Source organism: Protopterus annectens, chromosome 1.part2 (genome assembly GCF_019279795.1).
Source record: "Protopterus annectens isolate FY-2018-M chromosome 1.part2, PAN1.0, whole genome shotgun sequence".
In the NCBI taxonomy this organism is placed as follows: domain Eukaryota; kingdom Metazoa; phylum Chordata; order Ceratodontiformes; family Protopteridae; genus Protopterus; species Protopterus annectens.
In genome coordinates, this window is record NC_056727.1 from 595,298,927 (window position 1) to 595,326,925 (window position 27,999).

The window sequence follows — 27,999 nt, forward strand, 5'->3', positions numbered from 1 at the left end:
GCAGAAGCAACAAAAAAATACAGTTAGTTATGTGGAACATTTTGGGTTCAAATCCTATCAGAAGAAGGAATGTATATGAAAAGTTGAAGAGGATGGAGGAGAAGACATTGATGTTCTTCATGTTTCACTGTTGCAGTCATCACACTTGGGTTATCTACCGTAGGTAGCCCTCAGTCGGCCTGAATACCAGAGACTTAGTATTTCTGCGTCGATGCTGTCACTCCAGGACTGCTGTCAAGTCATCAGAGTTATAAAAACTGGCAGCCGACGCCATTACATCAGTTTTTCTTGCCGAGGAGCCCGAAGCAGAATGGCTGCTACCTGAATTTTCATTTATGAATTTAATAATCCTGAAGTCTTCTAAAGCTAAGTACCCCTTGGGGATCCTTTTTTCTTGCTCTAACCGATGTCAGAAAATGTCAACAATTGTCTTGCCTGTGGAAAGCAAATACCTCACAGAAATTTTCATTCTTACTGCATTACCTGTTTAGGCCCAGACCACGACGTCCCTTGCTGTCGGTTTTGTGCCTTATTTAATGCCCGAACCATTCATCGTCGGGCTTTCTTTGTCACTAAATTCTTTCGCTGTTGATCTCCATATTCTGAAATGGCTGTGGTAAGCCATCCGACTACTGATATTCCGAAAAAATGTAAAGATAAAGACAGAGACAGACAGCATAGGTCCAAAACTGCCAACTACGCTTCTGCTAAGCTAGTTGCCAGTACGCCGGTACTCACTGAGGTGCTTTCGCAGCCCCTGATACCCGCTTTAGTGGATTCGCAGGCCTCTACTGAGAGCCATTCAGAGTCTGGTATGCCGCAAGACTCTTCTTCGACTATGTAAACCTATGGATGTCTCTACCTTGTATGTGTCCAGAGACGCTGAGCAGTCACCAGCTTCTGAGGCAGTTATTAGCTCAACCGATGTTCGGCTCAAACCAATGACTTCTTTTTTAACCAAAACTACCAAGTTTCTTAGGTCCAGAGTATGCACTACGCCTACAAAACAGATGACCAAAGCATATGCACCTTCTCCCATGCCGCAAAAACAAATGCTTAGAATGGCTGAAGACCTTATTACGCTGATTAAGAGAAGTCAGCCTTCCCCTTCTAAGAGGCAAAGAGTCCAGTCCTCTTCAGCTTCTACAGACCAGGAGTCCGTTGACTTTGAAATTTCTGATTATGAAGGCATGCCCTTATCTGCTTATGAGGATTCAGATGCAGAGGAATCCATTTCCTCTGCCTCCCCTCCAGATGTTTTTTCTTTTGGTGAAACCTTGCATACCTTACGAGAGCATTTCCACTGGGAATGCCAAGACTATCCTCAATCGAAAAAGAGACTCAGAGAATTTCTAGAGTTGCCTCAACACAGGCCCTTAGCAATACCCCCTGTCCTGTATGTTGTGGATGATGTTTTTATGCCCCTAGGAAATCAGACAGGTACTACAGCTAAGTCTATGCCAACTGTTAAAGAATTCTTACAAGTGCAATCCCCTAGATTCAGTAAGCATTGCCATTCCAAACACTGGTCCTTTCCAGCCCTGTCCAGGCCTTCTCAAACCAGACCCAGGGGAAACAGACCACCCAGACTACAGTCTCAGGGTTTGCAGAGATCTAAGCAATGGAGTACCCCCACCCTTAAAGCAGGGAGTGGTAAGCCACCTCCTTATGGAAAAAGCTCACAATGACTTCTTTACTGCACTCCCCAGCCCTGCCCAATTGCTTGTGCCCCTAGGAGGAAAACTTTACCTTCATGCAGAAAAACTGGATGTCCATCACTCAGGACCGGTGGGTCCTCAACATTGTATCCCAGGGGTACAAATTTTATTTCCATTCACTGCCAACCCCAAGCGGGTTTTCAGACCTTCCTCCAAACTAGTGGGTAGAGGCTCAAAACCAAGTACTTTCCCTACTCAATATCAGAGCTATGCAGCCAGTTCCAGTAGAACAGAGGGGTCAAGGATTGTACTCCAGACTCTTCTTGGCATCCAGGAAAGAGGGTTCTTGGCACCCAAGCCTGGATCTTTCCATTCTCAATACCTTCCTGCTGGTACCAAACTTCAAAATGCTTACCCAGCAACAGCTTTCTTCCTATGCTAGCCAAGGATACCCGGTTAGTCACCCTAGACTTAAAAGAAGCCTATCTTCATATCCCCATAAGGGAATCATGTAGGAAGTATCTACGTTTCATGGCAGGGTCTATGCATTGCACTTCCCAATGCCTGGCTCCAGACATTGCATACTGCAGGCAGAGAAATATCCAAATTTACCCATACTTGGATGACTGCCTGATTCAGGCAGACAGTCAGGAATTGCTGCTGCAGCACCTGACATTTGTGGAAAACCTTCTCACTTCCTTGGGGTACACCATCAATGAAAATAAATCAAAACTGGTCCCCAGTCAAAAGATTGTATTCCTAGGAGCAAGCTTGGACACAACTTCCCAGATGGCATTCCTCACCTCAGAAAAACAAGTCTGTCTGACAGACTACTTCAAACAAATGGCCACCAGATCCCAGCTGTCTGCAAGAAAAATATTGCAAGCCCTAGGGTTCATGGCCTCATGTATACTGCTGATTCCATATGCAAGACTGCATATGAAGAAACTCCATTGGTACTTAAAAAGTCTTTGGTGCCAACATTCTCAGGACTGGGAAACAGTCATTCCTATCATTACCCTGTCTAAGGGCAGAGTTCCTCTGGTGGGCAGAAGCATGCAACCACAACAAGGGACTGCCATTTACTCAACCCCAAGCCATCCAGACCCTAACCACAGATGCATCAGACTATGCCTGGGGGCACACATGGACAGAAAATGTATTCAGGGCCACTGGAGCCCAAGTCAGATTAATCTGCACATCAACCAAAAAGAGATGCTAGCTGTACAGAATGCCCTGATAGCTTTCAGATCCCTAATCTTTCCAGGGCAACTGCTAATAAAAACAGACAACAAGCAGGGGGGAACCCATTCCTACCCACTCTGCAGGCTAGCCATGGCCCTGTGGAACACGGCCTTTGACATTCAAGTCCATCTGCAAGCTCAGTTCCTGCCAGGCAAACAAAACTTACTGGCAGACGACTTAAGCAAAAATGTCCTAGACCCACACAAGTGGCAATTGGAGCACAGCACCTTCAACCTTCTGATTCAGAAATGGGGGACCCCAGAGGTGGATCTCTTTGCTTCCGCCTACAACCACCAGCTCAGCAAATTCTGCACTAGGAATCCTTACAGCAGGGCCTGGAAAGTGGATGCCGTAACTTTTCAGTGAGTAAATCTCTCAATCTATGCCTTTTCCCCTCTGCCCCTCCTTTCAAGAGTATTACTCAAGGTAAAGTAGGACAGACCAAGGACAATTCTGATTGCCCCGGACTGACCACGCCAGCACTGGTACCCACTCCTACACAGCCTGACATTGGTGCCACCCTGGCACCTACACCAGAATCCAACCCTCCTCTCTCAGCAGGAGGCCAGATTCTGCATCCACAACTGCAAACCCTAAATCTTGCAGCCTGGCTTATTCCTTGAATTCTCCCCCAGCAACCTTAAGCAAACAGATGCTGGACATCATTCTTGAAGCCAGAAGACCCAGTACAAGAAAATCCTGTGCTAAGTGGAAAAGGTTCTACTCATGGGTTCAGTCTAAGGGAGAGGACACAACACTGCCCTCTCGGCCTCTTATCCTGGATTACCTAGCAGATCTACTCGAGAAAGGCCTGTCCTTCTCCTCCATTAAGATACACGCCTCAGCCATTTTTGGTCATTACAACACTGAGCCACCTCTCTTCTCGCACCCTCTTGTCAGACAGTTCCTGAGAGGGGCAAACAACTTAAGGCCACCAAGGAGAGCACCCACCCCTGCTTAAGACCTTAACTTTGTACTGGAAAAGCTCACGCTTCCCCCCTTTGAACCTGCTGCATCTGCAGATTTAATATTCCTCTCCTGGAAAATAGCCTTGCTTCTAGCCATCACTTCAGCTAGAAGAGTGTCTGAGCTACAAGCACTCATGGCTGTGGAACCCTTCATTATTTTCCATGCTGACAGGGTTTGCCTCATGACTAACCCTTCCTTTATGCCCAAAGTGGTGTCCAGAGTGGCTCTCAATCAATCCATCCATTTCCCAACCTTCTTCCCTAATCCTCAAAATAAAAGGGAAAGGATCCTGCACTCCTTGGTTGTACACAGACAGCTCAGATTCTACCTTGATAGGATTAAGCCCTTCAGAAAGGCTGACCGGTTACTAATCAGCTTTGTAACAGGTGCAGAGGGGATGGCCATTTCAAAACAAACCATTTCCAAATGGATAGCACACTGCATCCATTTCTGCTACAAGCACCAATGGAAACCAACCCCTCAGGGAGTCAGAACACATTCCACTAGGACAACATCTACCTCTACAGCATTTCTCAGGGGAGTCCCTACCAGGGATATCCTTGAGGCTGCTACCTGGAGTTCTGTACACACCTTCACCAAGCATTACCACCTGCCTATCTTTTCCAAATCCAGGTCAGGATTTGCTACAGCAGTCCTGCAAGGCATACTAGCTAGCCCTGACTCTTCTTGACTGCTTCCACCCTTCTTCAGCTTTGGGAATCCTCCCAAGTGTGATGACTGCAACAGTGAAACACAAAGAACATAGTACAGTTGTGTACACTTACCATAAATGTAGATGTTCGAGTGTATTCACTATTGCAGTCCTGGTTTTCCTCCCTCCAGCCCCCTGGTTTTCTCTCTTTCTCTCTCTCTCTCTCTCTCTCCTGTCTATGGCTATTACTAACCCTTTCTGGGGTATTGGTATTTACTTTTTACTGGTGGTGTTTTCTCCACCATAATCTAGCTCCCTATTTGGGGGGCTCCTGACATTTGGGGCAAGAAAAACTGATGTAATGGCATCAGCTGCCTGTTTTTATACCCCTGATGACCTGACGTCAGTCCTAGAGTGACAGCATCCGACACAGAAATACTAATTCTGTGGTGTTCGGACCGACTGAGGGCTACCTGCAGGCAGATAACCCAAGTGTGATGACTGCAACAGTGAATCCACTCGAACATCTACATTTATGGTAAGTGTACACAACTGTACTTTCTTTTTACAAGAAACCAGACTGAGTATTAGAGATGGGGAGACGATACTGTGTTATGACTACCTAAAAGGATAAATGGGCAACAAGGAGGGGAGGAAACAGTGGATGAGCAGCTGCATTTTGTAGAAGGCATAAAACAACTGCAAAGATAGTAGCAACAGATAGTAATAAAAAGTGGGATAGGCAGATGAATCATCTCGAAGGTAAGGGTGAAAGTTGCATGCTGGCCAAAATCAAGCATGTAGGCATCAAACAGAGATTAAGAAGGAACTGTTTTTTCTAAATATGCACAAAAAAGAACTGATGGAATAGAGATTATTGGGGGGGATTACGACACAGTATCACTATAGAACTAGAAAAAGACAGGATATTTAGAAGGAGAAAATATAACAGAAATGAGACAAGAGCTAGCCCATGGAATGAAAGAGAGAGGGTGGCTGGACATATGGAGGGAAAGGTACTCAAATGAGAGGGATTACGCCTTTGCAAGAAACATTTTGGTAGTGGCACACAGGCTATGTATGTTGTTATGATGGAACCCTAATGGAAATAATGGAAGAGACACATATCAGATCATTCAGCAGTGAGACTTAAGGTAAGCATGCAGTAACAGAAAAGAATGAGAAAGGGGTAGAGGTGGGCTAACTATAAATGGAAGAAAAACAGAGGAAGAGGAAACAGTGCAAAGATTAATAAAGATGTCAGCACAGGACAACATGAAAGACAAACTGGAAGAACACTGGTAGAATGGGATCAAGGTCACAGCCAGATGAGAACCAATGAGTGCAAAAAGAAAGAAGGAAGGATGACTGAAGAACTGGATATAGAGCTGGAAAAAATGAAAGTAGAATGGAAGCACTACAGATCAGAAAAAAGGTAAAAAAAAATGGAATTAGAGTAAAATTATTATAGAGCAAGAAATTCAGCAGTGATACTGGAGGGACTACTGGTGGATAATGGGGGAGGCATTTTGATCAGAGGGAGCAGACAGTCCAAAAGCATGTCTTCTCGGCTTTGTCATCCTCCACCTTCCCGGTGAGTTGTACCTTTGAGGTGATGGAGAGTGTGTTCTCCACTTCTAGATGACAAATTATTCCACTCCCCTTGGATCTTCCTTCTGAATCCCACATGTCTTTGTTTCTTGTGCCTCAACACTCTACTCCTCAGTGACATCCAGCCCAAAGTGTCCAGACTACCCAGCAGGGTGTACTTATATCTTCTGAAATTTCTCTGGAACATCCCATTTAAGAAGTCCCTTGGAAGAGAAGCTGCAAAGAGGAGGTACTTAGACTCTCCTCAAGAGTCAATCACAGAAGATACTGATTTTAATAAAGGGGAAGGGTCCTCAAGATCATCATGTGATGACATCTCCTTTGGGGACATCCTGGAGATTCTCATGCAAAGAGGTGGTTGGTCTAATGATAACCCTTCCCAAGAGGAATCGGTATTCCTGGAAGCTTTTGGATCTGGCTTGTTTACCTCCTGGGTGATTCTGCCCACCACTGAGCTCATTGATTTGATCTCTAGGTAGGCGTGGAAGGAACCTTACCCAACGCTGTTGAGCCAATCCCCAGAAGACCAGATAAGATCCTAGCACCACCGAAAGGAAAAGAATTTTGGAGCAAAGGAGTGCCAGTATATGCTATAGTTGTAGCAGTGGCCACAAAGAAGGAATTTGCAGAACAGAGTTCATTTGTCCATCCCCCTAACAGGATGTCCAGGCCATTGGACAGATTTGGGAAGCATGCATATGCTTCTGTAATCTTTGCTTTCAGGTCACTGAATTATTTGGCATACTTTACCAGACTTCAGAGGGACTTGATTAAAGAACTTTCCAAATCTCCTCCCTGGGACCATTACTTTTGAGGCACAAAGCTCTGTTGCCTCACAGCTGGCTACCCTACAGTCCATCTCAAATTCATACAGGAGGCTCATTTCACATGCAGCTCAAGGTACATTAAGGGCAGTGGGTTCAGGCATTTCCATTAGGAGACTTGACTGGATGTGTCTGTGTGATTTTTTCAGAGCCCTTCAAGTCCTTATTCATCAATGCTTCCCTTGACAGAACTTCTTTCTTTGGTCCTAAAGTGAAATTCACACTCTCCAGATGTGAGCAAGATGGCAAGACTGTTTGTAGTGGGCATATGTTTTTTGACTCCTCAAAGAACCTTTTCTGGGAATCAACAGGGGATGTTGAAAAATGTGGTTCAGAAAGTGTCATGGTCCTTTCCATGATCCACATGGAGATAGTTCCCATAGGGGCAGAGGGGGGAAATTCAAGGGAAGATGCTGCCCACGTGGCAGAGGAGGCCCACAGAACCCGGGATCCAGAGATACGTTCTCTGACAGACCTTACCAGTGCTCCTGAAAGGAGGCCTGATTGTCCACCTCTGGGGGCAGTAGGGAGTCATCTATCCCTGCATCAGAGAGCCTGGCTAGCATTACAAAAGATACTTGGTTGCAGAGGATCATTTCCAGAGGTTATATAATACCCATTTTCCCTACTCCCCCTTTAACATTAAATAAAACTCCCGGTTTTCCACCCAGTCAGAGGAAGAAAGCAGCTCTAGAAATAAAAAAAAATGCTAGAAAAGAGTCATCCAATAGGTCCCCCAGACCAGAAAGAGTTCAGAACTTACTCAAGATTTTTTATTGCCAAAGCAAATGGGATTGGAGACCAATTTTCTGTCTCAGCAATCTGAACAAATCAGTTCAGTCTACAAAGTTCCAGATGGTCACAGTTCAGTCCATTTTGCCCCTCCAGCACAAGGATGATTGGATGTACTCAGTAGATCTTCAGGATGCATACTATCACATAAAAATGAACAGACGATCCAGGAGATACCCATGCTTCCAGTTGGGAGCCAGTTGTTATTAATTTGGAACCTTGCCCGTTGGCCTCACCACAGCCCCTAGGGTGTTAACCAAGTGCATGGCAGTAGTAGCAGCTCACTTGAGAATGCAGGGATTCCAGTTGTTTCCATAGTTAGACGACTGGCTCATAACCGGTCTGACCAAGCATCTTCTGATTAAAGGCATGAAAGTGTGTGTACTTAAGCATTGCTCTCATTTAGGAATTACCATCAGTCACAACAAATATCAGCTAGGAATTACTCAATCACAACAAATATCAGCTAGATTCATCTCAGACTTTAGATTTCACAGAGCCTTGTTCAATACAGTATCAGTGACAACCTCCCTTCCCTTACCAAGGGTGCAAAGTGTTTGATTTCAAGTCAAAAAGGTAATTCAAAATTCTTCTCTTTCAGTTCAGTTCATTCTACAAATCTTGTGGTCAATGTCCAATGTGATAGTTTTGGTTCAGGTTAACAAGATGACTTATGAGAATTCTTCAATGGACCCTAGCAACACAGTGGTCCATGTTACACCATCCTATGTCCACCCAGATCAGAATAGCTCAAGCATTCAAAAAGTACCTCCTGTGGTGGATTCACTCAGATCAGATATTGCAAGGATGTCCCTTCATTATTCCTTACCCCAAAGCCATAGTGACCAAGAATGCTTCCCAGATTGGGTGAGGGTGGCACTTCGTGGGAAAGACAGTTCAAGGCACATGGTCCCCCCGAAGAGTCCAGCACGCATATCAGGGTCCTGGAAATGACAGTAGTACTCCTAGCATTGGAGGCTAGCATTGGAGGCCTTTCAAGACTCTCTCCCTTCTGGCACTATTGTGATACAGACTGACAATATGTCGGTGGTAAGGTACATCAACAAACGAGGAGGAACCAGATCTTACCCCTTGTGTTGAGAAGCTCTTAAAGTGTGGCAATAGGTGATCTCATCCAGTTGATTTCTGAGAACGGCGCACATTCCAGGGAACTCCAGTGTGACAAGTTGAGCAGGTCCATTTTATTTTCTCACAAGTGGTCTCTCAACATGAAAGTTGTGGAAAAGATATTCCATCAGTGGGATCAACCTTGCTGTGGCCTGTTTGTATCTCCCTTCAACAAGTGCAACAGGTTATTTGCCCTGATCTCCCCACTGGAGGAATCACCTTGAGATGCTGTCCTCCATGATTAGCCCCCTGGTCTCCTATGAACTTACTCCCTAGCCCCTCTACTCCCCCTAATCCCCAAGTTTCTCCAGACAGCATCTCGATTGAAGAGAAAAATCATCCTCATTGGTCATTATTGGCCTTGTCAGATTTAGTCCCCCTTCCTTTGGCCTCATCTAGTTCACCCTCCATGGATTCTGGATTCAGTTCCAGACCTCCTGTTCCACCCCACAGACATGGTTCACCTGGGCAGTTTAGGCCTAAAGCTGACCTGCATCATATCTCCACTTCCACTGATAGTTAGATAACCCAGGCTGTCCTACCCTGTTTGTCACATTCTTTTATCTTCCCATAAAGCTTCCACTAGAAAGATTTACAGAAGTAAATGGAAAAGATTTGTTTTTTGGGCACAACAGAAAGACATTGACCCTTTCTCAGCACCAGTACATAAAGTTCTTTAATTTTTGGCTACAGTTTTTAATGAAGGAGCTAGCTCAATGAATATTCAAGTACAACTAGCTACCATTTCTAATTTTTGTATAAGAGTTAACAATTCCACCTTAGCTTCTTCAAAACTTTGTAAGGGTTTTATAAGGGTGCCTTTCTTCTGAGACCCCCTTTTAAAGATGCAACTCCCCCATGCAATTTGAATTTAGTTTTACTAGCTTTGACTCAATCTCCATTTGAACCATCAGCAAAGTGTGAACTAAAGTTGTTAACCTGGAAAACTATCTTTTTTTTGTAGCAATAATCTCTGCTCAAAGAGTCTCTGAACTTCAAGCCTTGTCTTCTAAGCATCCTTATTTAATTTTCCGTAGAGAAATGGTAGTATTACGAACCAACCCACTTTTTTCTTCCTAAAGTGCTGTCAGAATCCAACAGCAATCGTATATTAATATTCCAGTTTTCTTTCCAAATTTTACAAACATAGGAGAATACATGTTACATTTGTTAGATGTTCACAGACAGTTATGTTTCTATTTGCATAGAACAAAGAATTTCAGAAAAACAGATCAAGTATTTGTTTCTTTTGCAGAATCAAAATTGGGCAAGTCAGTTACAAACGTAACCTTGTCCAAATGGTTACCTGATTGCAGTTTCTTTGTCTGTAACAAATTGGGCTTGCCTTTGCCAAACCTTTGAGAACCCATTCAACCAGGTCCATGGCAACTTCATCAATATGTTTATCCAGTTCTTCTATGGATTATACCTGTGTGGCTGCAACTTGGGCTAATGCTCATACCTTTATTACTCACTACAAATTGATTCTGGTCTCAAGGGGAAGATCAGTGTTCAGCTCAACAGTGCTCAGGAATATACTTCCTTAGAGTTCTCCCTGGATTCAGGTAGCTGGGGGCTCTGTTCCAATTGTTGAGGAATGAATGAAAATTGACAACATCAGATAAAGAAGTTATGCACTTGCCATAATGTTCCATCTGTGATGTCTATTTTCATTCTTCCTCAACTCCCCTCCCTCCAATCCCCTATCATTTGGTTTCTGACTTCTGGAAAAATAAGAAGAAAATAAAGGAACTAGTAGTTCTGCCTTTGAGCTCCGGGTATTATTTCTCATCTTAGTGTCATTTCTATAATGCTATAAGGCCAGCAAACAATATCTGAGGAATGGTAGGGGACTAGAGCATTATGGGTAAGGGAGCTTGAGAGTTTCTAGTATCCAAAGCAGCCGAGTCAGATCCAAACCCCAATTGTTGAGGGAGAATGAAAATGGACAACACAGATGGAACATTATGGTGAGTACATAACTTCTTTTTCCTTATGAGTATTGATGATTCATTGCTTTTTGTACTTAAAGGAACAGTTCCTTCAAGTACAAAAAGCAGTGAATGAAGGTCAACAAAAAATGTGACAAGGAGTAGGATATTGACTAGACATAGTGGAAACAGAAATACCTATGCTGTGCTGTACAATGCATGGCTGTATGAAGAGATGTGTTCATGAAGAAATGCCCGTATGTATGCTAAGTATGTGCATGCTTTCCAAGACATATACAGTAGTTAGATATTTAATAAAGGATTTTCGACTGGAAACAGACTGCCTGCCTTGGATTACTTTTGAATACTTAGTAATGCTGTAGAATTATATATTTTCTATTATTACTTTTTGACTTGACGAGTTTACGTTCGCTACTTCTACTACTATTGTCTGATCTGATTAATATACACTGATTAACTAGAAATATATGGACTGAAAATCTTCCACACAGAGAAGTTTCTTACACTGTTTTACATTTTGAAATTTACATTCATTACTACCAGCATGCCTGTACATGACTGGAGCTTTGTACAGTAGTGTTTCTTTGGTTAGTGTGATTACTCATTGTGGTAAGCTTTCTGCCTCAAAGCTCTGGGTCCACAGTTCAGTCTTTACTTCTGATCACTATCTATGCAAAGTCTGCATGTTATTCCAGCAGCTGCATGTTTTTTTTTCTAATCACTCCGCTGTCAACCGACTTCCCTAAAAACATGGTGGTTGGTTGTTTACTGTAAACAGTTCAAATGTGATATTTTTATCCTTTTGCCCTTTTTGCTTCCATTATGGCTGAAGAGAGTTTGAGAACCAGTTCACTTACTTGTTAAACAAGTAAACAAATTAAGTTGTTTATGCAGAGTATGTTCAGGGTTCGTAAAGGTGCAATGAGATGATTAGCATTTTTGGGAATGGTACCTTGATATGCATCTATCAGGTTTTTAGTATCTGCTTTATGCAGTTTAGGACTGTGGGAACCCAGAGTCTGACTTAGCAAGGAATAGGTGTAAAGCAGGAAGCAATCCTTGAGATGATTCCAGTTCATTACAGCAGGCAGGCACTTAAATACACCTAAGGGTAGTTTGAGCATTGCTAGTTAACCTGCCCGGCATGTCTTTGGGATATTGGAGACTGTAGTCCCAGGTAAAAGTTCACATGGACAAATGGGAGGATTTTCAAGCTCCATGCAGACTACATCATAGTGTGTAGAACCTCAAAGCACAGCACAACACAACCACTGCAGGGTCCAAAGAACTTTATTTCATAAAGGTTTAGCGCTTTCTTCCCTCCTGTAGGAACTTCCTCAGAACAATGCATCTAATCCTAGCCAGCCTTTATATAATGAACATCACACCCATTAACTAATTAGATAATTAAACAATGAAATAGTCAATAAACTATTAAAGCTATCTACTAAAAATGCATACATAAATACATTAAAGCAAATGTTAAAAACACTAAAATACTTTAACCCACAATATTATTATACTTTAAAACACATGTAATAGCAGTAGTTTCATTGATTCCTGGAAACTCAGTGGCATTTAGCCGTAACTGCCATTTAAGTTCACATGTATCCAGTACAAGGTCTATAATTCTACCCTGGACATCTTTGGTTACCTGCTGTATAACTAAGAATTAAAATTTATGGTCCCTATGGGAATGGATGTGTCTACTTATGCATTGGTTAGCTTGCCATGCCTAATATCCAGAAAGTGTTCAGCTATCCTATTTTTAAAATGCCTGCACGTTTTTAATACATAAAAAACAGGACATGATTGGCACTTGGCCACATATACCACATTTTGGCTATTGCAGTTGAAGTGACCATCAGTATATAAAGGGGTACTATTCAGTCTATACCGTTCTGTAGTTTCTAAAATGTGTGAGCAAACTGAACACATATTGCATTTAAAATTACCCTTGATCCTATGTTGATGTCCACCCAACCTATAAGTACCAGCTTCCAGTATATTTTTCAGAGATTGATCCTTCTTAAATACCACCTTGGGCAGGGGCCCCACCTTATTCCCTATATTATTATCACTTTTCAAAATTTCCCAATTCTTGAGAACAATATCCACAACCTTAGACGCAGACAAATTAAAGGTGGTAATGAAGCTAGTCGAATAATTATTTGCTTTCCTAACTTCCCTGGACTGCATACTAAATTTCCATCCCTTACCATTGGTAGTAAAGGTTGGTAAAATCTAGATTCACGCTTGACAATTATCTCCTGTTGGATTTTATTTAACGGGTCAATGGGATACCCTATCTTTAAAAATAACTGCTTAATAAATAATAGTTCATCCAAAAACTCCTTATCCACAGTAAACATACGGGCAGCCCACACCATCTGCCCTTTGACTATGGATTTTTTTATGATAAGTGGAATGCCAACTATTAAATTCCAAATAGGAATTGGAAAAGGTTGGTTTCCTATAGATGGTTAATGTTAATTTTTTATTAACTTTATTATAACATAAATCCACATCCAGATATTATCTCCTGTTGGATTTTATTTAACAGGTCAATGGGGTACTCTCTCTTTAAAAATAGCTGCTTAATAAATAATAGTTCATCCAAAAACTCCTTATCCATAGTAACCATACGGACAGCCCGCACCATCTGCCCTTTGACTATGGATTTTTTATGATGAGTGGGATGCCAACTATTAAATTCCAAATAGGAATTGGAGAGGGTTGGTTTCCTATAGATGGTTGATGTTAATTTTTTTTATCAACTTTGTTATAACTCAAATCCACATCCAGATATGTGTGTCACTATAGTTGTGAGTAAACTTCAAAAACTGTTCTGAATTGTTCACATATTCAAGAAAAAGGTGGAGTTCAACCTCCGTTCCTTTCCAAATGATAAACAAATCATCCAAAAAATTAGTGTAATATAAAATTTTACTATAGAAAGGACCATCTATTATGTGTACCTGCTCCCAATATGACATAGTTTGAAAATATTGGGGTGCGTGCCACCCCCATTGCCACACCTGTTATTTGTTTGTAGTACTGTCCTTCAACGTATATAAAATTATTTTTAAGTACCACCTCCATTAACAGAACAAACTTGTTTATCTCATCCTGGTACATCATAGTCTGTGTCCTTCCACATCACTGTTGCAATATTCCTGACAAAAAGAAATTCCTGCCAAGGATAGCCCAACGTCCAGCCAGTATACCAAAGCCTTAGTATTTTCAGGTGCCATATGTCACACGTATGCTCCCCACGCAAGGCATAGGGCATAAAAGTGATGTAAGGATGCCCACATTCAGAACTTCTTTGCTGCCAGTCTGACTACATCATTGCATCATTGGTCTGAACACCCTTCTTCTGTGCTGGTTATCAAGCTGTTTTTCAGGTAAGTGCCCCATTGGGGTTTATCCTTATCTTCCTTTTTGTTTAGTGTTGATTTGTTTCATGTCATCCAGAAAGGGAAAATGTCAGTGTGGGAGACAGATTCCCCATAAAGACCGTCATGACCAGTGTCTCTTCAGTTTGGGTATTCTCCACAATGATAAGCAGTGTTCTGTCTGACAAGCCTTTGTCCCCAAGACCCTATGTAGTTGTCTGCCCTCCTTATCTATCTACCTTGAAAACTAACATCTTTAACCTGTTGGCTCAAAGTGCTTTGGTGGAGTCTTACCATCCTGAGGGTCAGCCATAGGCCAAGAAAAAGGCCAAAAACATAGGTCTGATACAACTGCTATCCAGCCTGCCCTGGACATCTCTCTCTTGAGGCTAATGAAAGCCTGGATGATCGGCCAGTTGTTGCTTCGGATTCCTCTGCCACATCCCTGTTGGAGGCTGGCATAGATTTGACTTCTTGCACGTCCACTGAGACTTTACAAATGGCTGCTCCAGATGTTGAGGGATGGAACCTTGGCTGATTATATCTGAGGGACTAAGGGTGGTTTTGCAGATCTTAGTGAGGGAGGAGATCTTTAGTACGCTTATTGAGTGCCACCAAGGGTCTGTACTTCCTCAGGATGTTTTGTGCAGATGTCTCACAGAAAAAGAAACAGAAAATCAAGAATATTTCCCCTGTAAGGATCCCCAACACGAATGTCAGGTTTATACTCAGGGATTGTTACATGCTTTAATGGCTTTAAAGCCTTCTCAAGGGGTGTCTGTGTCTGCCCCTACCTGGTCTTCCACTCCTCTTAAAAGATCTAGGGAACTGGATTCCCCTGATGAGGATCAGGCTTCAGGGGAAGAGTCTTTAAGCTACTCTTCTCAAATCCCTTCCCCCTTGGACTGTGGTTCAGAGGAAGAGGATGCTATTAGTCCAGATTCTCCTTCAGAGGAACTTTCCTTTGGGGCGCTGTTTCCCGTATGATGGAATTCTTTAAGCGAGATTGCTCTCAAATTTCTGCTATGCAAAAGAGATGCTATGAACTCTTCCAGATGGAGTCTCCCAAGCCTTCTACTATTCCCCCAGTTCTGGTCCCCCCCCCCCCGGATACCTTTTCTGCAGATTCTGTGGCCCCCAGCCCCCAAGAAACCTGACAGATTTTACAAGGTGCCTTGATGAATGTAAATTTCTATATAAATGCCCTTATGTTGATCGTTCTGTAGTGGCTGTTTCTTCTGACAACCCTTCCAAGCTGTTTCCTTCTACTAAGCTCCTTCCTTCAGACAAGGATAGTAGGGCCATGGAGAGGCTGGGGAAGAAGGTTTATACTGCTGCTACTTTAGCTTTTAGACTAGACTCATATTACCAGGTATGTTTTGGCCTTCCTTTCTCAGGTTATTTCCAGTCTTCCTGACTCTGTGGGGAAGGCTTCTGCCTCATTCTTTTGGGTTCCACCTCTCAGGTTGCCCACCACTCTATTAAATGTAGTTGTGATGCAGCTGATGCTTCCTTCAGAGCTGCTTCTGCTTTTGGTTCTGTTATGAGGCTTTACTCTTGTTTTTGTCTTTAGGCTTTACCTGACGATATTAAGGCCAAATTTTTGGATGCTCCTTTGGATAATAAAAAAATTTTTGGTGTTGCTGTGGCTAAACCTTTTAAATCTGTACAGGATAAAGGCAAAACCTTGCTGGAGTTGAAACATTTTTTTTTCTCCTATTCCAAAGTTTCATAGAAATTATCAATCCAAATCTGCTTTTGTTCTCAGACAGTCTCGCCCTCCACCCAATGGTAAAAAGGGTTCTAGATCTGTACCTCCTTCTAAGTCTACTTAGATCCCTACTTCCCAGAAACCTCCTTTTCATGGTTCTATTTGACAGATAGGGATTATCATACATTGTGTATACCTTGTTTAGGGCCTGAGCACGACGTTGTTGTTGCCGCTGTTGCCTAGATTTAGATTTACAAATGTTTAACTATTAAGAGGAGAGGCTTGATTGTGCTAGGGGAAGCTGGAAGCGTGAGGCCAATTATACTCATGCTCGCGATGCTCCCATTTCGTTTCCTGGAAAGAACAGTGACAGGACAGTTGAAGTCTGAGGTAGGGCAGTCGGCCGCAGGACGCCGAGGTTTAGGAAGGCCTGGCTAGAGGGAGCCCAGCCAGGAGCCAAGAGTCTCAGGCAGGCAGGATACTGTTGTGGGGCAGGCCTGCCCTCTCAGGAGGTAGTCTCCTGTCAATTTCATATGCTGAAATATCAGAATTATCTCCCACAATTGAAATCTAAGGTGGATGCTTTGGCTTTTAAGGTGAGTGTGAGTGTAAAGAATTGGTGGTTGGTGTTGTCGTGTGTGCTGACAAGTGGGTAAAGCATTCTTGCAGTGTGGTTTTGATGCTGTTCAGGCTTCCTCGAGGGTGGCTGCTACTAGTTTCTGTTGCATGGTTGAAGGATCAAAATTAGCTGAGCATGTTAAGACCGCTTTTTGATGTCTTTACAGTCTGATGTTGTTGTTGGACATGTTTGTGTGTTGTAAAGAAAAAGGAAAAAAAAGGAGGAGATAAGCTAAGTGCAGACTGTTAAAGATTTTGCAGCCTTCTAGGCAGAAAGTAGAAGAAGAAATTGGCCTGCTAAGGGTGGACATATCCTATGGTTCCCAGTCTCATCAGACAGTTCACCTGCTCAGACTTCTGGTGAGGCAGGGGTCAGTCCTTTAAGCAGAAGAACCAATGACGCCACTTTCAGCGCCCAGTGTGGACTCGTCTGGCAGCTCCTTTGGGAGGAAGAAGATCTCTTTTCAAAGAAAATTGGGATTTAATCATCATCAAGACAGATACAGATGGGATCATATCTCATTCACGTACAGATTTTCCATTTCAATGCCCCTCCTCAAAGGCATGCCAGATGTTCCTCCTCCACAAAGAAAAAAAGAAAAGCACAAGTGTTCAGTTACCTTAGAGAGAGGGGCTTCATTCAGCCAGCCAGAAAGGGGCTTCGGATTTTATTTTCTTTTTTCTTCTCGTACCAAGAAGGGGGAAGAAGGGAGACACATTTTGATTTATCTTTCCCTCAATACTTATCTTTATACACATTCCCAAGTTCAAGATGTTGACGCGACAACTGTTAACTCTTACCTGATCAAGGACTGATGGGAATCTTCATGAAGGAAGCTTACAATGTGCCCATAAGGCTAAGTTGCAGAGTTGCAGAAAAGTATTAGTATCTGCGGTTCCGGCCCTTCTTTATCTTTCTTTGCTTCTGCATTGCTTTTAGAGTATACACAAAGAGTGTTCTACCAGTGATATAGCTCTTCTTTAGTGATATCTTACTTCAGGCTTCAAGGCATTCAAATTTATCCTTACTTGGAGAACTTCGGACCTTCTCTGGCATCTGAACAATATGTAGCTAGTATGCTAAGATGCCTATTGTTGGCCTAGATCGTAAGGGTATTCTGTGAAAGTAAATACATGTGCAGTCTGGTACTGAGACTGAATACAGCAGCTGCAGATCTAGATGAGCAGCCAAGCAAACATAAACAAACAAAGAGCAATCAAAACAAACAATCAACTATCTCATCAGTCCGTATGACTGCAAGGGATGTCCTCGCAACGGCATCTCATGCATTTCTGCTTCATGGTAATGCCATTCAATGCCAAACTGTATTCTGCTGCCAATGCAAAAAAATCTATGAATGGGACACTGCAATATTGTCACAATTTGGACATCGTCATTCAACTGCCAAAAAGGAATTCTTGTTTCAAAAAATGTCTTGTGAAAATTCAAGAGGAACAGGATCTAAACCAGAAGCCAGATGTTTGTTAAAGATTACAACGACTCAGACCTCGGCGACTGAGATCTGAATGGAAAGTGGGATAAGTGACAATGACAAGTGACCTGCCAGCAAACTACATCTACATATCAACATGAAGGAGATGTTAGCAGTCCAGTTTGCATTGATGTTACATCCATTTCATTATTTAGGAGAGGGATTGTGTTGATTCAACACAACACTGTCATGTGGTGAACACATTCTTATCCTCTATGCAGGCAGCAATGAATGATTTTATGACTGACAAGTAAGCCTGCAAACTGACTCTTTCAGGCAAGGGCCAGGCCAGGAGAACCCTAACAGATGTATATTGTAGAGACAAATCATGGAAAATCCTGGGAAAGAAACTGATCTTTTGAATGTTTCATGCTTTGATATGACCAGGTGGGGAATTTCCAGAGATAGATTTCTTCACACCCACAACCACCAGCTGCCAAAAGTAGCACAAAGTTGGAAGGGGTTCACACAGTTTGGAAAGTGGATGTTTGTCTGTCTTTCAGTTGGAAAAACCTTCATGTCTTTGCCTTTTCACCTCTACCTCTTCCTAATTAGCTTTTAGCCTCGACAGGACAGGGTCAGGACTTGATTTGTCTTGTTCAGATTGATAGCCCCTGCACACCTCTGATTCCACTTCTAAAGAAGAAACATGAGAAGCCTACTCTGGCTCTGTCATCTCTTATCTCAGAAGGACGGTCTCAGGTTCTTCGTTTGTCATCAATTCTCTCTTCTCACAGCTTCCTGGCATCTTCCTGTGTTGAAGTATGCTAAGCTAAGGGCCTCTCACAGGTCCTCAAAATGTGAGCCTGAAGAATTTTTAATTATAGAAGCTAGTACGCGTAGAGAGATGAGAGAGATTAATTTATTTTGAAAAAAGTAAAGAGTTTTGGAGATTGGAGGAGCTTATTTAATTTGGTTTTTTCATATTTTGGCTTATTGTTGGACACTCACTTTGTTTGTCTTAGGTTTGTTCTTCCCATTGTTTGTCATGCTGCAGCAGACTACTGGCCTCTTTGTTTCGACCCTTTGTTCTTTGTGTTCTTAGCTTTTTAAAGAAGCAGAGTATTGTAGATAGAGTTTTCCTACTTAGCTTGAATATCCTACTTGATCAAAAAAATTTACTTTTAAGAATTTTTAGTTCTTTTGCCACTGGAAAAACTTATATGGTGTTATTTTGACTGTTTTGTTGGTTACTTGTTAGAAGGGTGTTGTGTTTCTGTTGGCTTATGTCTGAGCTTTTTGGCTTTTTTCTTTATGTGTGGGGTATTGTTTACTAATTCTTTTTATGCCTATGTGTTTCCTTTATGCCATAGGTGGTTTCTGCCTATTTGTTTCATGTAAAAGATTCATGGCTTTTTGTCAGGACTGCAGCAAGGGAATCCTCGAACATCTACATTTATGGTAGGTACAAAACTGTACTTTTGTTTCCCCTTTCCCACGGCCAGGTTTCCTTATCCCTGTCTCTTTCTGTGTCACTTCCAAATTGGTTAGGAATCAGAACAGACTGTTGGGTTCTGTCCATTGTCCGCCAGGGGTATTTCATGGTTTAGAAATCCCTTCCTCCCTTTCTGAGCATCCCTCAATCTCCTCAAGAACTGCTTCCTCTTTTCCCAACAGGTGCTTCATTCTCTGTTGATCCAGGGCACCATTCAAGCTGCACTTAGTACTAAACTATGAACTGAACTATGAACTATGAACTATGAACACCCCCTGCCCAAGTATGGAGGTGTTTTTATTCCAGAATGTTTTTTCTTCCCAGAAAGGAGGGCACATGGAGACAAATTCTGGACCTTTCAACACCTTTCACAAGATTCCTTCCTTCTGGATGTTACCTCTCCCATCTGTATTTCCCCTTATTCTGCCTCAGGCTATTCTGGTCTCTCTCTGGAACTCAAGGAAGCCTACCTTCATATCCCTATCTCTTCCCTTTTCAGGAAATATTTGAGTTTCTCTGTTTCTTCTTGCATTTTCAGTTCTCTGCTATGCCTTTTGGCCTCTGTACTACCCCAGAGGTATTCACCAAATGCCGCACTCCTGTAATTACGTTTTTCAGGATAAGAGAGATTCCGATGTTTCCTTATCTCGACGATCTGCTCGTTCAGGCTTCTTCCCCGAGGCTGTGCTTCAGGATCTCCAGTTTACTGTTTCCCTGTTGCAGAGTCTGGGGTTCACCATAAACTTTCAGAAATCAACTCTGACTCCTTCTCAGGATCACGTTTTCCTTGATTGTAGAATCCAGACTATCCTTATGCTGGTGTCTCTGTCTGCCAACAAGGCCCTGTCTCTTACTGCCTTTTTACAGTCTGTTCTTCCTCTGGATTCAGTCACAGCCAGGGACTTTCTCAGGGTTCTTAGGTGTATGGCTTCCACCATTCCCATGATTCCTCTGGCCAATCTCCATATGAGAAAGCTACAGTGGTACCTCAAATCAGTGTGACTTCAACATTGCTACACCCTGGAGTTCACAGTCCCCTTCCTCCCTTGTCTCAATCTCGAGCTTCAGTGATGGATTCATCAACTTTCTCTCAACCTTGGACTTTCTTTCCAGGCACCAGCCCCGACTCAAGCTCTTTACAGATGCTTCAGACATGGGATGGTGGGCTTCCTTTGGCTCTTTCAAGGTACAGGGTCTCTGGCCTCTTCATCAGAGGTTGAACCACATCAAAATAAAGGAGATGAGGGCTTTGCTTCTAGCTATTCAGGCTTTTCCACTCCCTTTTTCATCCTGGATCCTTCAAAGTTTTCACAGACAATACCACAATGATGTGGTATGTCAACAAGCGGGGGGGGGGGGGGCTACAAGGTCCTACTTTCTTTGTAGGCAAACTGTTCAAGTCTGGGATCTAACTGTGCAGTATAAAGTGACTCTTCAGGCTATTTTCATTTCCTTGGAATGCAATCTAGTGGCTGACTGAGAAGTTCCAGCATACAAGTTGATGAATGGATGCTTCACAGAGATGTATTCCTGGACATTGTCCATTGGTGAGGTATTCCTCAGACAGATCTTTTTGCCTCCACTCTGAACAGAGAGCTTCCTCAAGTCTGCTCCAGTGTCCCATCCCAGGTTCTCTGGTTTGGAAAGTGAACACGCTGTGTTTTCCTTGGAAGGGGATGTTTTTGTCTGCCTTCCCTCCCATTCCTCTGCTTCCGAGAGTCTTGCAAAGCATCAGGCAGGACTCTCCCAAAATCTTGTTTGTGACTTCCTTTTGGTTAAGACAGCATTACTTCCCCCTTCTTTCTCACTTGGCTAGGGGCAATCACCACATGTTACCTCACTGGGTGGACCATCTCTCACAAGAAAAAGGGTCTCCTATTCATTCCCACTTGTCCACTCTTCAACTGACGCTGTGGGTGATAGATTTTTGATCCCTTTCAGGCATCTGTTTTCTGAGTATGTGCTTTGAATCCTACAGGAGGCCAGAAAGCCCACTACCAGAAAATTATATTTGTCCAAATGGAAGAGATTTTCTGTCTGCTGCCTCTCTCGCCATCAGTGCTGCCTCTCTTGCCATCAGGATCCCCAATATGGGGAGGTTCCTCAGGTTCTCTCTTATTTGTGTGATCTGCTGAATGCTGGGTTGGCATATTCTTCAGTTAAAGCTCACATTTCTGCAGTTTCTCTTTGTCTGCCCTTGACTCCTCCTCTGATCTCTAGATTTGAAGTCTAGCAATTTCTTAAAGGCATCCTTCATATCAGGCCTCACAGGAAGTCTGTTCTGCCTTCCTGTGACCTCAGTTTTGTTCTTGAAAAATTGACTCAGGCTCCTTTTGAGCCTGCTGGTTTAGCTTTCTTACAATATTGTGTTTGGAAGACTGTTCTTCTTTTTGCTGTTATTTAAGCCAAGAGGGTATCTGAACTTCAGGCTTGCGTCTGTTCCTCCTTTCCTTTAGTTTTCCACAGAGGCAGGTGTACTAATCCTTCCTTTATGCCTAAGGTGGTCAATGAGTTATCCCTTAGTCAGTCTATTCATTTGCCTTCCTTTTTCCCATCTTTGCAGTCTGCCATTGAGAAGGTTATTTATGCATTGGATTTGCATAGATAGTTCACATATTGTGTGCATAAAACTAAAGCTATTCACAGATCTGAGAAGCTTTTTGCTTCCTTTCACCCCAGGTGTTTGAGTTTAGCTGTTTCTAAGTAGACCATCTCTTCCTGGATTTCTAAAACCATTTATTTTAGTTATTCTTTTAATGGTAAATGTATTTCCTCTTAGTAAAGGCTCACTCTACCGGAGCTGTCATTTCCTCTGGTGCCTTTTCAAGGGGATAGATATCATTTCCAACCTTGACACTGCTACTTGGTCTTCTCTTCATCCCTTCATTAAGCATTATAAGTTGAATGTTAATTTCCAGGGCTAGAGCTGGCTTTGTTAGAGCTATCCGGCATGAGTTTCTAGAGGGCTCTTCAGTTCCATCCTCCTCCCAGGTTTTCTGTTAAGAATACCGCAACAGTGTTATGGAAGGACATAGTACAGTTGTGTAAAATCTCACCATAATAGTAAATGTTCTTCTCTTCAGTGTTGCAGTATTTGCTCCCTCCTTTCTAGCCTTTTCTTGCTGTCCTGGCTGAGGGGTTCTTTTGCCTTTTCTCCTTCTAGATACACATGTTCCTCCAGGGACTTTCTCAGTTCTGAATGTGGGTATCCATACATCAGCTTTATGCCCTATGCCTTGCATGGGGGGAATACATGTGATGTACGGTGCCTGTAGAAACTACAGGCTTTGGTATACTGGCCGTGTATTGAGCAGTCCTTTGTGGGAGATCCCCTTGCATTCAGAGTACTGCAGCAGTGAAGAGAAAGACATGTACTGTTATGGTAAGATTTTAGATAACTTTACTGTGTCTACACCTTCCTAATACAGGGACCACTATCACTACTAAAATATGCATTGTTCAGCACATTTTTGGTGGGAAGTGCACAGAATAAACCACAGCTTGAGTTCATCTAGAATTATTACAGGAAGCATGCAGACCTCTTTGTTTTCCTACTGAGCAGCAAACAGATTGTTCATTGTGGGGTTAAACATACTGTTAAACTTGCCATTGATTTACAGATAATGTGTTATTTTTTCAGTGCATTTTGTATTACTTCCTCATTTACAAATTCAAAATTAAAACCAAAGGGTAGACTGTAAAATGTATAGTGTTTGTAACTATATTATCAAGTTATTAAAAACTGTACTGTTTTTTGTGTTTTTTTAAGTCACTATTGCTAGAGCGATTGAACTCAAACACAATGCCGGGCTGATCTCTGCTCTGTCCTACGAAACAGCAAATCTTTACCAGAATGCTGGTAAGTAGCTTGTCCATTTGGTTTCATTAACATGTTTGTGCTGTATTTACTCTGAATATACAATGTATTAATTTCACATTGATTCCTGGAAATGTCCATATATACCCCGTTAACTGCATCCAGACATTGACTGGTGTTACTCTTAGAGAATAGTAGTGTTTGAAAATTTGTTGTAATTCACATTTTCATAGATGAGGCATCCCATCAGATGAACTATGGATTCATTAAATACATACACCTTGGAATACTTGATTTATTATAAATTTCTAGTTCAGTACACAAAATGTGTATCACATATTAATTCAGAGAGGGAATTAATTTTAATTTTATTTGTACAAACTGTACCAAATTTTATGAATCGACAAAAATATTAGAAGGAAAATTCTCTGAAGTGACGAAAATGGACAGATATAGGTACTGAGGGTCAATATGACTAACACAAGGAAAACTAATTGTAAAAACAAAGGCATTTATATAAAATAATAAAAAGGTAAACACACAAGAAAGGTTTGAACTCAATAATAGTAACACTCATAAAAGAAAACATAAAGGAGATTTGCCATCACAAAAAGGTAAAAGGTTAAAGTGCTGTAGATCAGATGCGAGTTCTAATTCTTTGATACCCGAGCAGTGTACAAGTTCAGGTTTATCTAATGATACTGTTTCTGATGTAGGGCATTCATCTGTGAAATCACTATCCAACAATTCTGTTGAAGGCATGCCACTGCAGAAGTTTGTTAATGAAGTTAGTGAATTACCCAGAGGAAGTAATTCAAAAGACTTACTTGACACTGAAGAAAATATAACCGATGGTAATCTTTTGGAATGTGATGACAAAGTATCAAGCTCGGCTGCTTATCCCACTCTTCCACTATTATTGTATCCAGAAGTTATTGTCTTACATAATGTGGCAAGCAAAAGACAATGAGAGGCAGTGTCCTTCCCTTCAGAGCTGTGGAAGAGAAGTGCTACTCTGGACTTGAACTTCATGCTGGAGAAATTGACCCTGCCATGTTTTTTTACCAGCCAAGACCATAGCTCTCAAGGTTTTTACTTGGAAAATTGCCTTACTCTTTGACATTACCAAAGGAGATATCTAAGCTCCAGGTGCTAATGTAGAAAAAGTCATTCCTGTTTTTTTTTTTTTTTTTTTTTTTTTTACAAAGATAAGAGTAATGACAGTTATCTTTAAATCAAGCGGGCAAATATCCCATCTTTTTCTGTAGCTTTCTGAATGAGAAGAGAATATTGCACTCCTTAGTTGTCCATGTATAACTGATATACTACTTGAATAAAGCCAAGGAGGTTAGAAAGGCAGGACAACTGTTTATTTCTTTCAGTATAAAAAACGAGTGGATGCAAGTGTCTAAGCAGACCATTTTTAAGCGGCTAGCTTATTGTCTTATTGCTACAAGCCTCATGGCGAGAAATCAAAAGGTTCCCTTAGGTCACATTTTACAGGGAGCATGGCTGCTACTACTGCATTCCTTTAGAGGGGGCTGAAAGTATACAGATTATTGTAGCATGCACACAGTCATTATTGCACACTTTTTAAAAACACCACAGGTGGGATATTTGACAACACCCAGAGATTAATTTTCTTCTGCCATTTTATGAGGGCTACATCAACTCTCTTCTGGATCTTAGCCAACATCCTTTCATTTAGGGCAGCGTTTGGAATCATTCCTTCTGGTCTGACTGCAACAATGATCCCAATGAGGAATGTTGTAGAGTTGTGTTAGCAAGTTATCCTCGTAGATGTTTGAGTTTGATCACTGTTGCAGTAGCACTTTCCTTCCCTCCATCCTAATTAAGCATCTTTTGGCTGTGGTGAATATCTACAGTTCCTTCTCCCCTTCCCTACCTAGTCAATTTGCTCCTGTTTATTGTTAATTCTATAACAAAGTTTTTGCCCAGGTTCCACGAATAAGACTGGATTTATGTTTGTAGACGACCTTGCTATAATTTTAGTCTCATTTGGAGCAAGAAAGAACTAAAGATGGCATTTGCAGACACCACCCTTCTACCAGAAATGAATGTATGTCCTTGGAAAGATGGAGTCGCCCTAACATGGTGGGGTGCATAGCTGTGGAAGTCTGTTCTGATGTTGAACTCTACCTGCGACTGGGAGCTCTTCTGTTATAACTGCTGCAGTGATCCCTCTCAGACATCACTATTATGGTAAGTTGCTTACTCAGTTATACTTTTCATTCCTTCTTTAGGAGTAAGCATCCAAAAAATATTTGGAAATTTCAGCCCGTTGTGACTGCATTCTCCTGTTTAGGTGGTTGTTCTGATTACTGGTAAATATCAGGAATTTCTATCTCCCATAGCAGATACAAAATGAGGATATGACTTTTGCTATAAAGTAAATGTGTACATTATTTTTTATAGTCTGTAGAGAGTTTGAATTACTGTAGAGCAGTAAGGCTTACACTTCTGTGGTTATATTACACTAACTGTGTGATAAATGCAGTTCATATTTACTGTTAGTTCATGCCATCAATGACGTACTTCACTGAAGTAGTGAAAGCAGACAACAATAATCTTACTGCTCCTTTCTCTCTAAGCCAATTCTTTGGAAGTCATATCAGTTTATTTATGCTTGGTGGACACTTCCTTTCAGTTTTTTTCCCACCTCTTCAGAAGAAGGTTGTGGTTGCAGTAGAGATTCCACCTCTTTCTGAGGGATTTGCACATGTTTCTAGGCCAGCTGAAAGATGTACTCTCTCCATTATGTCCTGAGTCTGTCCACAGTCATCCATACCCAGCAGACCTCCAGTGAAAGCTGTTCATATGCATCCTTATAAGATGCTTGACTACTACGTGAGTTGGCTTCTGTTAATCAGGAGTTTCATGCCCTGTTGAGGATTAACCAATTTTTTCCAATTGCATCCATGGTTTCTCTCTCTCTCTCTTTTATCACTACCCACCGATTACATCCATTGATGAGGATGGAGCATACCTTGACTATTAAACTAAGAGCTTTGTCTGAGGACTCAGTTTCTCCTTCAGTGATACAAGTCAGTCTGCTGCACATAACATTGTAGCCGCTGCCCAGCTTATCTGTTACTTTCATGCTTCTCCATGCCATTACCTGTGAACAGTGAACAAGGTCCTGAGGTACTTAGTCCATCACCAAAGGCATTTAATTACCCCAACTCCACTTAGAGAGCAGTCCACTCTTTCTTGTGGAAGAGTACCATGTTCTCAGATTTAGAGATCCTGATTCTTATTCTGTCATATTCTGTTGTTTTCTCGCTCAGTAGCAAATCTGTCTTGTGCATTTCAGAACTCATGGTCTGAAGAGTCTATGGACATAATTAAGTAAAATAATTGTTGTTTACTGTATTTTTAAAGAACAGCTGTTCTTGAGTTCATAAATTAATAGAAGCTACTTCAAAGAACAAACTTAGTGAACATTGTCTAATGGAAATTGTTGACTTTAAGATGACAGAGAAGAGAAATGTTTATATGTAGCTAGACTGCTCCCATGTCTTAGATAGAATCTTATAACCAATAATACTTTGCCAGTACCCTCCTTCAGACCAAACCTCCTTTCTCCAGGAGGGCCATTACAGTCACTCTCAAAGTAAATTTGTGAATACCCACCTGGTCATTAAAGTTGTGTTTGAGGAAATATAGTGAGTTGCATTGCTTAACATGCAGGAAAAGTATTGGATAAAATACAGCAATATTTAATGTAGTTGGAAAAATAAGTTAAAAGTGTTGTGTGGGGAAAACAGAAGCACTTCAAAAGAGGAAAGCATATTAATGTTTAGTTTGTTTTCATCTCCATTAAACGTAGAGGTAAATGTAGGTTCATAGGCTGATACTAGGCTGTTGGCCCGGAGGCCCTTATAAACCTTGCTAAGAATTTCACCCATGTTCCCATAAAGTCAGCACCTGTTTCCCCTGTCCAGTAGGGACACATATATGATCCCAGGGGTGTTATTTTCTGTTTCCCATCCAGTTGTCCAAGTTCCTCTTAAAGAGGGCTAGTGAGGTATTCTGCTTGAAATGGAGAGGTAGTCCGTTCCACAGATGGGAGTCTCTCTGGGACACAAATCTATCCTGCCAACAAGTTCTATTAATGTCACAGACCAGGGTGAGGCCTTGCATGTGGGTTGCATGAGTGGAGCTTGACTTACGGATATGCAGCAACTCCATCAAGGCTGGGTCTGAGATGGCCTCGTGTGCCAGACACAGGTCACCTCTGAGCAGTCTGTACAAGACTGAGTAGAGGGACAGGATTTTTAGCCTATCTGTATAGGATGGGTGTTTGAGACCCTGAATTTTCCTGGTCAAGAACCTCTGTGGTCTTTCCAGCTGCTGCATGTGCTTGGCAAGGTACATAGTAAATAAATATCCTTACTTATGAAGTTGGCCATGTAGAAAGCCTTCTGTACAACGGAGGCAACGTGGTGGTCAAAAGTCAGGCTGCTGTCAACCCAGGTGCCGAATTCCCTCACGACTGATTGCGTGCTTAGTACGTCATTATTAATGTGATAATTAGTGGGGACACTATTTTCCACAAAGGGGATTATGATGCATTTCTTTGGCATTCAGTTTGAGATTTTGCCTCTGGCACCAGTCATTAGTTTGGGTAAGGCTCTCTTGGAGGATGTTCACATCACTAGGGGAATTTAAGACA

At 42.0% G+C, this 27,999-nt stretch overlaps 1 protein-coding gene across 2 annotated transcripts in view; it reads left to right on the top strand.

The window, feature by feature from the left end:
* Window positions 1-27,999, top strand: part of BROX (BRO1 domain and CAAX motif containing) — a 1,162,070-nt gene that overhangs the window by 639,959 nt on the left and 494,112 nt on the right. For both annotated transcript variants that reach the window (XM_044057891.1, XM_044057898.1), the window contains exon 8: window positions 23,256-23,345. In XM_044057891.1, the coding sequence (XP_043913826.1) occupies window positions 23,256-23,345 (90 nt within the window). The remainder of the gene's footprint in view (window positions 1-23,255; window positions 23,346-27,999) is intronic.